Source organism: Salvelinus fontinalis, chromosome 3 (genome assembly GCF_029448725.1).
Source record: "Salvelinus fontinalis isolate EN_2023a chromosome 3, ASM2944872v1, whole genome shotgun sequence".
Taxonomy (NCBI): domain Eukaryota; kingdom Metazoa; phylum Chordata; class Actinopteri; order Salmoniformes; family Salmonidae; genus Salvelinus; species Salvelinus fontinalis.
In genome coordinates this window covers 25,985,260-25,998,496 of record NC_074667.1, presented here as the reverse complement: position 1 = coordinate 25,998,496, position 13,237 = coordinate 25,985,260, and the positions used below count along the sequence as shown (strand labels likewise).

The 13,237-nt window shown below is 43.6% G+C and overlaps 1 protein-coding gene across 2 annotated transcripts in view; it reads left to right on the top strand.

Moving 5' to 3' along the window:
- Positions 1-542: 542 nt before the first annotated feature.
- LOC129841896 (rho-related BTB domain-containing protein 3-like) overlaps positions 543-13,237 on the top strand; it is a 34,501-nt gene continuing 21,806 nt past the window's right edge. Inside the window, exons 1-6 of one of the 2 annotated variants that reach the window (XM_055910246.1) lie at positions 543-1,072; positions 1,595-1,823; positions 2,761-2,953; positions 4,609-4,766; positions 4,999-5,107; positions 6,987-7,379. In XM_055910246.1, coding sequence (XP_055766221.1) covers positions 1,071-1,072; positions 1,595-1,823; positions 2,761-2,953; positions 4,609-4,766; positions 4,999-5,107; positions 6,987-7,379 — 1,084 coding nt within the window. In that variant the 5' untranslated portion in view covers positions 543-1,070. The remainder of the gene's footprint in view (positions 1,073-1,594; positions 1,824-2,760; positions 2,954-4,608; positions 4,767-4,998; positions 5,108-6,986; positions 7,380-13,237) is intronic. The other variant, XM_055910254.1, reaches the window with a different exon arrangement.

Genomic DNA, 13,237 nt, shown 5'->3' with positions numbered 1-13,237 from the left:
GTAGGGCAGCATGTCTTGGTGTGCATATGGTGTCTTGGTGTATAGGCCCTATTAGCAATCATGCCATAAACATAAAGTATTGCGAGTCAATTCCAAACATTGGGAGAGTAAATTAGCCTTATTCGTTATACATGATCCTGAGAGACACAATGTTGGAGCGGTCAAATAGCCTACAGTGAGAATAGAGCAGTGTTTGTCACTTTCTCGATGTTCCATGTTTTAAAGATTATCCCGCCTAATTACATTTTATTGGAATTTATTTGTGTTCACAGCCACTGAATAATGCTAATCTAAGACCATGTTGGGAAACTCAATCCCTTGCATTAATTATTAATGGGAGCTGGAATAATGAGAATAAATAAGATTAGGTTAACCAACGGGCGAGATTTTTTGTTTTACAGTCTGGAGAAACACAGTGGGTGTGTGGAGAGGTTCGCCTAATGAGGTAAGGACATAACAATAGCAATTTGTGCTGCGCGTCATTTGTGGATGTAGATGTGTGCTGCTGTTGGCGTGCGTGCGCGCGTGTATTGTTTGCTGCTGAGTCAGGCGCGTCCACTCTCCATCAGCACGGTCTGTTGCTCTATCCCAGTCTCTCTCGCTCTCTCCGTACATTACCTCCCCACTTTTCTTCCTCTGCCTAGTGGACTTTGTTTTATACAGCGACGTCAATTTTCATTGGATAAAGCGGTGGCATGAGTGCCAGGATTATGAGGTGCTGGTTTCTCCGCGTCGTTATTTTTTTATATTTTTTAGCCATTGACAACTTGTTTATTTTTTAGCGCAGTGGTAGTCCACGGCGCCGGCTGGATCCAACCAGTAGTGTTTACATTCCTTTACATTACCGTAAACTGTAAGAGGTTTTGCTTTATGAATGAACAACGAGAAGGAAATAGACCGGATTGTGAAACTCTCCAACCGCGGTCGCGGGAAGCGAGTCACGGATATGAGGGATTAACGTCCCCATACTCCGGACTCATTGCGGAAAAGCCTCTCACTGCGGACCCATGTGAAAACGCACGGTGGGAGAACGTGTTCAGGGCATTGACCAGCAGAAACCCGTGGTGACCATGTAAGTTGCTGTCTGCACCTCGTGAATTGATACAAAAGACAAGGGTAGCCTACTTTCCTCCCGCGTTTCTACTGTGTGCTTGTACCACGCATGTTTTTGCCAATAATGGGTTATGAATAGGATAATTGCAAAAATAATAATTCAATTATCAATTGTTTTTTTTATCTAAACAAATCCGACAGAGCAACGCCTGTCGGTGTCATTCGCTCAATGGCTCAATGACACAACCTGATGCAATGTCTCCGTGATAGACATGTATAATAAGAGGAAAAGGCTTTTCTTAATTCCCTCCTTGCTGCATCTCTCACAGGCGCAGTATTAGAGACACGTTCACCTGACCCCCCCCTAATTCCCTTCTTTGCTGCATCCCACACTGCATTTGAGAGACACATCATATTCACCCTATCTACCCCCATAGTGTACCAGGCAGCACACCCTATCTGCCAGCCCATCTCTGCTTGTCTGGTTCCTAATGGGTCTGACCCTGACTGTGTCCCCCCATCTGGTGTGCTTTGCTTACAGGTCCATTCATATTGTTGCGCTGGGCAGTGAGTGCCCCGGGGGAGTGGGGCCAGGAGAAGAGGCCATGGGTCAGGGCCAGCTCCAGGGGGGCCTGCTGTGGAGTTATTTGGGCCACGGCGCCATGGCCGGAGGGCCTGAGGAGAGCAGCCTGTCCAACCCGGCCTTCATGGAGTACACGTCCCACGTTTTTGGAGACGTCACTGTGGTGGTGCAGGACTGCCCTAGCTGGGTAAGTGTGTGTGTGTTTTGGCTCTGGAAATGTTGGGGTGGGTGATTATTTTTATATTATTTCAAAATATTTCAAAATCTCACTGCATTGTTGGGAAGGGCCCGAAAGTAAGCATTTCACTGTTCGTCTACTTTCCTGATGCTTTGTCTTCAGCCAACAGTGGCTAATATTTTCCCTTTCAGAATGAATTTCATTAGTGGAGACAGATGTAGGTTATCAGGGGCCCAGCCAGTCCAATAAGCAGGCAGGGAAAAATGCATTTGTATGGTCAGAAGAATATTGTCATTATAAAGGAGTGAGTGAGTCACTCTGCCAGCCACTGTTTGTGTTTGTTTACCTGGCTTCCTTGAGTGTGAGGGGCGCTCTTGAGATGCACACACATTTTGAATTCCGAAATTGTTTTCAGCAAGGTCAGTGGAACAAATCTAACCACTTCTTCTCAGGTCTGATGGAGACTGATTACAAGTCGCAATTAACCGTTATTTTTAGGGGGGGGGGGGGGGGGGGCTTAAACTGGATCTGGGAAACGGGCCCTATAATGTTGATGCATTCAAGATGTGTGTGTGTGACAGACAGTGCAAATTCACAAACATTATCTTGTAAGATTTTGGTTGGATGTTTATCTGTTTTCTTTAATACTAAAAACACCAGCCCCTTATGTCACACTTAAACAGCCTTGGTTATCAATGCAACTTGTAGTGCAGATATTTAGGGGTCTCGGGCATGACCGTACGTGGCCTTCAGATTGCAGGACTGCATAGGACAAAGGCAAAGCAGCTAGCAAAATACTGCTCTGTGTCAGCTGTCATGGGCAGCCTAGCAGTTTTGAGAAAAATATATCTGTGTCCTGTAAAATGTTTGAATCCTCGACCGTAATGTGATTTGTGGATTCAAAGAAAGTATTTAAAATGTGTGTATGTACTCTGTGTGTGGACAGGATCTGTTGGACAGTGACTGGGCCAGTGTGCGGAGCGTTCTAGAACAGGCTGACATCCTGGTCATCAAGTACTCGATCAACGACAAACTGGCGTTCCAGCAGGTGCGCAACGGATATGCCCCTAGACTCCGCCCCCTGCTACGTCACTGGGGCGTGCCCGTCATTTTGGTTGCTGTGGGCGCCCGCCTAAACGGTGAGATCCCATTGGTCTATCCTTGACCACAACACCATTTTTTCCTGTTGGGACGTGTTGTGTCTTCTTGTGCTGTATTACCATGCACTTACCACATGCCAGGTCACCATCTTAAATAAAATACAAATCTTAATGGACCCGCCTTGTTAAATAAGGATGATATTTTGCATCATGAGTCAAGTGGTAGAAGTTTTGCTAGGCAGTCTTACATTCCGTTGCAGTCAGTGGTTGCCTCATAGCACTTAAGAGTATAAAAATACTGACAATGATTGGTTATGTGGCCTCTCACACCATTCATAAAAGGTTATGACATCCAACCATGTTTATGACATGTGACATAACTCTGTTTTTACGATCCAATAAACCCAAACTAATATCATCCAAAAATCACAGAATTTTGAGTCTTTTGAAATAGTCTTAATTAATTGATCTTTATATTTACACATTTTACAAATATGGCTTACCAAACGATTGCTACGTTACATACTCTAGGAGCAGGGAAAACTGCCGAAGGAGTGGATTTGTTTTTTCCCTGTCCTCTCAGTTAAGAGCATGATGCTCATCTTATGATTCAATCTCAAACAGGCCCCAGGATTTTGTCTCTAAGTAATGTCTTTGTGGCTAAAACAACAAACAAACCAAGCATAATTTGGTGCAAGAAAGAAGTAGGCAAAGTCAGTCCAAAGCCTGACACACACACACACACACACACACACAAAAGTAACACACACACAAAAGTAACACACACACACAAAAGTAGAACCACAGTACATTTTGAGTGGTACAGTGTGACATGTAGCATTGCCCAGGTCGGTGGTATTAAACTAGCAAAGTATTAACCATCAAGCCCACTTTAATGTCTATATGCGTGACCATAAGTCCTTTTCATTTCAGCTGTGTAAACAAATCCAGGACATTCGTGATGGGTTACTTTTTAGCTCAGTGAGATGCTTTTAGATCTTGCCAGAGCTTCATTGCAAGATGATAATAGTATTTGATAACTCTTTGGTGGTGAGAGAGGGGCCTTGTGTGATAGTGGTGGACCTGACACTATGTTTTTGTGTCTTTTTTGTCACTGCTTTATTGTCTATGCTAAAACTATCCCCTAATGAATGTGGAGAATGACAGCTGTGTTTCCTGTTGCCTTGGTTTAGGAGACCACCTAGGGCAGAATCATTGCAGGACACGTCACATACTGTTCACACACACGCACACACACACACCACAGACAGTGTCTGGCTTTCACCCTATGCCTGTAGTTTTATTAGCAGAGTGATTTATCCCTTGCATTTGGCACTGAGCAGACCGCCACACTCGTTCTGTCTCTCTCTCTGGCTCCTTCTCTGCTTTTATGCTGTTTCTGTACCTCTTTACTCCTCCCTCCATTTCCCTGTAATTTTCTCTCCATATTCTCGCACTCTGACTGTGTCTCTGCGTGTAGGCTACAGTATGCGCATGCACAGTGTGCCTCTGTGCATGCATTGTAAATCTGTCTGAATTTCAGTATGTGGTTATATCTTTGATGGATAAAAGAGCATCTTGATATGTTCTGCTGGAAGTTGTGTGGGTAATACCTATTTTTTGCGGGTGTACGCTTAGAGGAGGTAAATGTTGTCCTGTATCACTCACCTCTTCCCTGTCCCCTCACTGTCCAGATGAGGGCCCCCCCTGCACGTGCCCCCTGTGTGCATCAGACTGGAGCAGCTGTGTCCCCCATAGTGAGGGCCTGCAGCTCTCTAGGGACCTGGGGGCCACTTACCTGGAGCTGCCCTCCCTGAACCATGTCTTTGTGGGTCGCTACTTTGGCAGCGTGGTGAGTGTTGGCATCAGCCAGTTATTAACTGATTATATTGTTTGATGGTGTGATTTATGATTGGTGTGTTCTATGTTATCAATCATCATCGATGATGCAGATGGCAAAGTATTATGTTATTGGCCATTGTACTAGTGAAGATAAGAATGGGGACTGGCTGCTATGTGATTAAAATGTTTTATTGGTGTGTGTGGGTTTATTCTAACAAGCATGTGTTTGTGTATGTATTCAGCTGGAGTACTTCATGATTCAGTGTTTGAAGCAGAAGGCCAAAGAGAGGCCGGAGAAGAGGCGGGGCAACAAGCTGAATGAGCCCCACCCCCCTCATCTGGAACAGCCAGGTTAGAGACTGGCAATGCAAGATGAGAAGCCCCTTTAAATAATTTATATGTGTCTTTGCATGCTGCTGTTGTTGTTAACATGCTACTAGATATTATTGTTAACTTAAATTGTATTTAACATTTTTAAATCAGCCAACTGTATGTGACTCTTTAATAACCAACCAAATTCACAGTTTAAGTTTTAACTAAATCGATAGCAGACACAGATTAGTGGAATAGTGTTAATATTTCTTCCACAATTGCTCCAATATAGTAGATTCATTACTTTTGGGGATTTATTATTGCATGGATCCAAAGTCTGTGAGATCTGAGATCAGAACGCCAGGGCTATTTTGGGCTCATGGGCTTAATTTTGAATTATGAAAAGAGAGTAATTGCACACATCCAAACATGCCACAGGAGCTGGACAAAATACAGCAATGAAAATGAATACAGACTCACCGTTTGCTGCTCCTAAAGAACAGTTAGTGAAGCTTAGTGATAGTACTACAATACTCAAGTGACGAAGATCATATCATGTTGGTTGAAACATTGTTGAAACGTTGTCACTTCAATAGAAGATCACATTTTGGTGTAGCAAACAGTTAGTGGACAATTTTCTTCCTTTACTAAATATAGAATATAGACTTTCATTGCTTTATCAAAGTTTCGAATCATCTGTTAGTCAGCCCTTCACCCTATAGTGTTCATTATTTTATTATTTATTCTTGTGAATGTGTTATTACAAATTTTACACCTATCTGTGTTCATGGACACAGAAATCGAACACACGGCTAAGCCAGCTGTGACCGGGAGTCCCATAGGGGGGTGCACAATTGGCCCAGCGTCGTCCAGGTTAGGGGAGGGTTGGCCGGGGGGGCTTTACTTAGCTCATCGCGCTCTAGCGACTCCTTGTGACGGGCCGGGCGCCTGCAGGCTGACTTCGGTCGTCAGTTGAATGGTGTTTCCTCCAACACATTGGTGCAGCTGGCTTCCGGTTTAAGCGAGTGGGTGTCAAGAGATGCGGCTTGGCGGGTCATGTTTCGGAGGACGCATGACTCGACCTTCGCCTCTACTGAGCCCGTTGGGGAGTTGCAGCGATGAAATAAGATCGTAATACCGAAATTGGGGAGAAAAAAGGGGGCAGAAATTACAACAAAAAAATCTCAAATAAAAATACGAACACACGGCTAAGCTACAGTTAACATACTGAATATAGCAGCCTTGCCATGTAGCCGCTATGTCTGATGAACTTTGACCTGGTGATTGACAGGTAAGAGCAACACTGCCAAAGTGGGTGCGTGGGTGGGCTGGCTTGGCTGGTGCTCGTCCAACTACTTAACTTTCTCTCTTTATAGTGCACAGTCCATGAAATATGAAGTGCATTGATTCCTGGACAGCCTTGCCTGTATACCAGACTAAAACAGAGTGGCCATAAAAAAGTGATGAGGTGCACAGGGGTACAGCATGGATTAAGCATAAATAGGTTTATAATAGAACAGTGATTTACATACCTTCACACTCTCTCGCTCTGTTTACCTTCTACTTAATACTCTCTGCTTTTCCCTCATCCCTCGTTCCCACACCCAACTCCCTAAGCTAACTGTCTGATCATCTTTTTGTTCTCCCTCTTTTTTTCTCATCAATCCTTTATTCTTTCCAACCTTCTCCCCTCCCTTATTTTTCTGTCTCTGTTTCTTTCTCTTGATCTCTCTCTCTCTAACCTCCCCCATTTTTATTCCATCGGAGCCACATACATAACGATGTTGACACTTACTCCTCCCATTTTCCCTCTGTGCTTTTACTCTCCTCTTTGTCATTCCAACATCTCATCTCCTCTCTTCCCTTTTCTCCCACGACTCCCCCTTTCCTGAACCCATCTCTCACTCCATCCCTTCAGCGCGTCTTCCCCCCATCCGAGTGGAGGAGTCCAGCTTCTCTAAGGACCTACAGTGGCTGCTGGAGCGTGGCGGCCAGTTCGCCGACGTCGCCTTCTACTCCGGGGACTCTGGCAAGGAACTGGGCTGGGGGCACGCCGCTGTGCTATGTGCTGTCAGTCCCTATTTCAGACAGCTGCTGCTGGGCCCTAAGGCCAGGGAGAGGCCCATATCGCGCTGCGCCTGCCGGGGGGATGGAGGCCCCCCATCGCTGCTCTCCACCTGGGATGGGGGCCTGGGCATGGAGGACGGGTCGCGGCCCGACGGGCATCTGGCCGGACGGCTATCGCGCCTGGTGGTGAAGGACCCACTGCTGTGCCTGTGTCTATGGGAGACACTCATGTTCCTCTACCGAGGTAAACTACTGGTTTAAGTGCTGTTGTTTTGAAACAAGCTTAAATTTCAAAGTTAGTTTAAGTGCCAAGTGCTTTAAGCATGTGGATCAGCACTAGAGAGCGAGGCTTTAGCTAAGTGAGCTAATGTCTGCTTTGGTGGGTGCAATCATTTGCAGTGGATAATTTCCCATCACTGTATGAAACATACTGCTATGACTCTATCCATAGTCTTCATTGTGTGTATGTGTTGGCTGTGCTTAGTCATGGTACGACATAAAGATCATCAGTGTTTAATTAAGATGATTTTACCCTCCATTTACCCTGCATTGTGAACCAAACTAACCAATTAACCTTTTCCTTGGGTCGACCTACCGTTGTCTTGGAGGAAATTTCAGCAGTTGATTTTCAGCGAGAAAGCTTTATGTCACAGCTTGGAATTAATCTCCTGAATGAGGTGTTTGTGGGATATTACCCTGCGCTGGGTGTTTAAATTAATCCTTGTATCAGCTAAAGTACCTCCATAAAAAGTGATGAGCTAATACCCCTATAACTCACCTCACCTCCGCTGCAATGGTCTGTTTGCCTTCGTATATGAAGGAATACTCCACCCACCCCTTCAAACTTCAAGGCTGCCTGAAGGACTGTTGTTTGATGATTTCAAGGAATATGCTAATTGAACGAATTTTCTGCCTTTTCCTTGGGATACTAACTCACGATCAATGTTTTTTCTTTCTCACGGGTACTTCCTGAAAAGTAGGCCACTGTGATGTAGTTATGAGCGTGACTCATATGCGACTCTGTGGATCTTTTTGTATTTGCATTGGTGTTCCTACAATATTATATGAGAGAGAGTACACAAAGTTGTTTATATTTGAGTCAATAACCATGTTTCCATCCACAGTTTTTATGCGAGTGATGGAAGCTTCGGTACAATTTCATTCTGGTGACATGATGATCGAAGCGTGACTGCCGTTTGACAAATAAATATTCTCGCTCTTATCCATAATAATCTCATCATTTAGACTACCCGCACAGCCTACCCGCACTGTATCTACGAGCTGTTGTCTAGAATGCATGTGTCAAGCCTGGAATAGGCCCATATGCTTAACTCAACAGTTTAATGCAACAGTTTTTGTGACAAAACTATCGGTAGAGTTGAAAATGCGATGGAAATTTAGATTTGTATTTAGTAGATGAAAATGTAAGTGAAAAAGTACATTTTGTCTGCACTACGTCATCGCACACTGATTTTTATCCGTAAACAAGTCAGTTGGTGAAAACACACCACTGGTGGGAAAATGAGCATATTTTCTTCATGCAGATTTATGTGGTAGCATATATATTAGTATTAGTGTTTCTGTGGTAGCCTACATATTAGTATTAGGGTTTATGTGAGTCTGTGTCCAGGGTATATATGAGTATATCTGTTTCCGTGGTATGAATATTATAGTGTTTCTATGGTATGCATGAGTGTTTATACACTGAGTATACCAAACATTTGGAACACCTTCCTAATATTGAGTTACACCCTTCCCCCCAATTCTTCGGGCCATGGACTCGACAAGGTGTCGAAAGCGTTCCACAGGGATGCTGGCCCATGTTGACTCCAATGCTTCTCACAGTTGTCAAGTTGACTGGATGTTCTTTGGGTAGTGGACCATTCATGAGACACACGGAAAACTGTTGAGCGTTAAAAACCCAGCAGTATTGCAGTTCTTGACACAAACCGGTGCGCCTGGCACCTAGTACTATACCCCGTTTGAAGGCACTTAAATATTTTGTCTTGCCCATTCACCCTCTGAATGGCACACATGCACAATCCATGTCTCAATTGTTTCAAGACTTAAAAATCCTTCTTTAACCTGTCTCTTCCGCTTTAACTACACTGATTGAAGTTTTCCATGGCCCTGTATAAATTGGTCATAACATTTGACCTGATCTTCATCTAAGTCACAACAATAGACAAACACAGTGTGCTTAAACTAATAACACACAAAGTATTTTTCTTGTCTATATTGAATGCATAATTTAAACATTCACAGTGTAGGTTAGGAAAAGTATGTGAACCCCTAGGCTAATGACTTCTCCAAAAGCTAATTGGAGTCAGGAGTCAGCTACCCAGGAGTCCAATCAATGAGATGAGATTGGAGATGGTTGGTTAGAGCTGCCCTATAAAAAACACTCACAAAATGTGAGTTTGCTATTCACAAGAAGCATTGCCTGATGTGAACCATGCCTTGAACAAAAGAGATCTCAGAAGACCTAAGATTAAGAATTATTGACTTGCATAAAGCTGGAAAGGGTTACCTTGACAAAAGCCTTGATGTTCATCAGTCCACGGTAAGACAAATTGTCTATAAATGGGCCTCCCGGGTGGCGCAGTGGTCTAGGGCACTGCATCGCAGTGCTAGCTGCACCACCAGAGTCTCTGGGTTCGCGCCGTGGGGCGATGCACAATTGGCATAGCGTCGTCCGGGTTAGGGAGGGTTTGGCCGGTAGGGATATCCTTGTCTCATCGCGCTCCAGCGACTCCTGGGGCGGGCCGGGCGCAGTGCGCGCTAACCAAGGGGGCCAGGTACACGGTGTTTCCTCCGACACATTGGTGCGGCTGGCTTCCGGGTTGGAGGCGCGCTGTGTTAAGAAGCAGTGCGGCTTGGTTGGGTTGTGCTTCGGAGGACGCATGGCTTTCGACCTTCGTCTCTCCCGAGCACGTACGGGAGTTGTAGCGATGAGACAAGATAGTATTACTAGCGATTGGATACCATGAAAATTGGGGAGAAAATGGGATATATAAAAAAATAAACAATAATAAAAAAAAACATTGTCTATAAATGGAGAAAATTCAGCACTGTTGCTACTCTCCCTAGGAGTGGCCGTCCTGTAAAGATGACTGCAAGAGCACAACGCAGAATGCTCAATGAAGTTAAGAAGAATCCTAGTGTCAGCTAAAGACTTATAGAAATCTCTGGAACATGCTAACATCTCTTTTGACGAGTCTACAACACGTAAAACACTAAACAAGAATAGTGTTCATTGGAGGACACCAGGGAAGAAGCCACTGCTGTCAAAAAAAAACATTGCTGCGCGTCTGAAGTTCGCAAAAGAGAACCAGGATGTTCCACAGCGCTACTGGCAAAATATTCTGTGGACAGATTAAGCTAAAGTTGAGTTGTTTGAAAGGAACACACAACACTATGTGTGGAGAAAAAAAGGCACAGCACATCAACATCAAAACCTCATCCCAACTGAAAAGTATGGTGGAGGGAGCATCATGATTTGGGGCTGCTTTGCTGCCTCAGGACCTGGACAGCTTGCTATCATCATCTACAGAAAAATGAATTCCCGAGTTTATCAAGACATTTTGCAGGAGAATGTAAGGCTATCTGTCCGCCAATTGAAGCTCAACAGAAGTTGGGTGATGCAACAGGACAACGACCCAAAACAGAGAAGTAAATCAACAACAGAATGGCTTCAACAGAAGAAAATGCGCCTTCTGGACCTCAACATGATTGAGATGCTGTGACATGACCTCGAGAGCGGTTCACACCAGACATCCCAAGAATATTGCTGAACTAAAACAGTTTTGTAAAGAGGAACGGTCCAAAATTCCGCCTGATCGTTGTGCAGGTCTGATCCGCAACTACAGAAAATGTTTAGTTGAGGTTATTGCTGCCAAAGGAGAGTCAACCAGTTATTAAATCCAAGGGTTCACATACTTTCCCCACCCTGCACTGTGAATGTTTACACGGTGTGTTCAATAAAGACAAGAAAACATAATTGTTTGTGTTATTAGTTTAAGCAGACTGTGTTTGTCTATTGTTGTGACTTAGATGAAGATCAGATCAAATTTTATGACCAATTCATGCAGAAATCCAGGTAATTCCAAAGGGTTCACATACTTTGTCTTGCCACTGTACATGCGTTAAAAAGATCAATCGAACTCGGACAAATCAATGGAAACACCTCTATCGCGTCCTTCCGTGGGAAAGATTCTGAATCTCCTTATTGCTTCCCAGCAAAATTAGCATTAAGGCTAATGTTTATGTGTATTCACACTATTTTGGGTGTCATTGTTACCAGTCAACTGCATTACACTTACAAAAGACTCCAACTACCACTTCCAATTTCTATATGGCTAGCCATGCTACCAGCTTACATGAACTGGAGTTAGCATTTAGCAAAAGGACAAATATTTCCAAATCAGATTTTAGTAACCACATTGTGGGCTTGTTAGAACACTGACATCATGACGGATTTGAGGAATATCCACTTTGTTAGATCAGATTTTTTGAATAGGCAACAATTTATTTCCCTAATGGTCTGCATTCCATTGACCTCTTTGCCGCATCTATATATACACTACCGGTCAAAAGTTTTAGAACAACTACTCATTCAAAAGGGTTTTTCTTTATTTTTACTATTTTCTACATTGTAGAATAATAGTGAAGACATCAAAACTATGAAATAACACATATGGAATCATGTAGTAACCAAAAAAGTGTTACACAAATCAAAATATATTTTATATTTGAGATTCTTCAAATAGCCACCCTTTGCCTTGATGACAGCTTTGCACACTGTTGGCATTCTCTCAACCAGCTTCACCTGGAATGATTTTCCAACAGTCTTGAAGGAGTTCCCACATATGCCTTGCACTTGTTGGCTGCATTTCCTTCACTCTGCGGTCCGACTCCCAAACCATCTGAATTTGGTTGAGGTCGAGGGATTGTGGAGACCAGGTCATCTGATGCAGCACTCCATCACTCTCCTTCTTGGTAAAATAGCTCTTACACAGCCTGGAGGTGTGTTGGGTCATTGATCTGTTGAAAAATAAATGATAGTCCCACTAAGCCCAAACCAGATGGGATGGCGTATCGCTGAGGAATGCTGTGGTAGCTATGCTGGTTAAGTGTGCCTTGAATTTTAAATAAATCACAGATAGTGTCACCAGCAAAGCACCCTCACACCATCCATAACACCTCCATGCTTTACAGTGGGAAAAACACATGCAGAGATCATCCGTTCAACTACACAAATCTCCAATTTGGACTCCAGACCAAAAGACACATTTCCACCGGTCTAATGTCAATTGCTTGCGTTTCTTGGCCCAATCAAGTCTCTTATTCTTATTGGTGTCCTTTAGTAGTTTCTTTTGCAGAAATTCGACCATGAAGGCCTGATTCACACAGTCTCCTCTGAACAGTTGATGTTGAGATGTGTCTGTTACTTGATGTCTGTGAAGCATTTATTTGGGCTGCAATTTCTGAGGCTGGTAACTCTAATAAATGTATCCTCTGCAGCAGAGGTAACTCTGGGTCTTCCATTCCTGTGGTGGTCCTCATGAGAGCCAGTTTCATCATAGCGCTTGATGGTTTTTGCGACTGCACTTGAAGAAACGTAAAAAAAAGTATTGAAATATTCCGCATTGACTGACCTTCATGTCTTAAAATAATGATGAACTGTTGTTTCTCTTTGCTTATTTGAGCTGGTCTTTCTCAAACGCATTAAGAAGGAAATAAATTCCACAAATTAACTCCCTCATTGTCATCACACGTCATCGGAGTGCGCAGCTGAACATGATTAAAACAAAACCGCTAGAACCTATTTCTTAAATTTTAAATATCAGACATTTGAAAGCTCTAGTTTTGACCATCATAATACCTCTGATGGCAGTAACTTTACAAGCACTAATCAATTTAGACTGTGTCACGCCCTGGCCTTAGTATTATTTGTTTTCTTTATTATTTTAGTTAGGTCAGGGTGTGACATGGGGTATGTATGTGTTTGGGGGTATTTATATGGTAGAGGTGGTGTTGGTGGTAGTGTATGGGTTTGTGTTGAGTGTATGTATCTAGCTGTGTCTATGGGTGTGTAGTTTT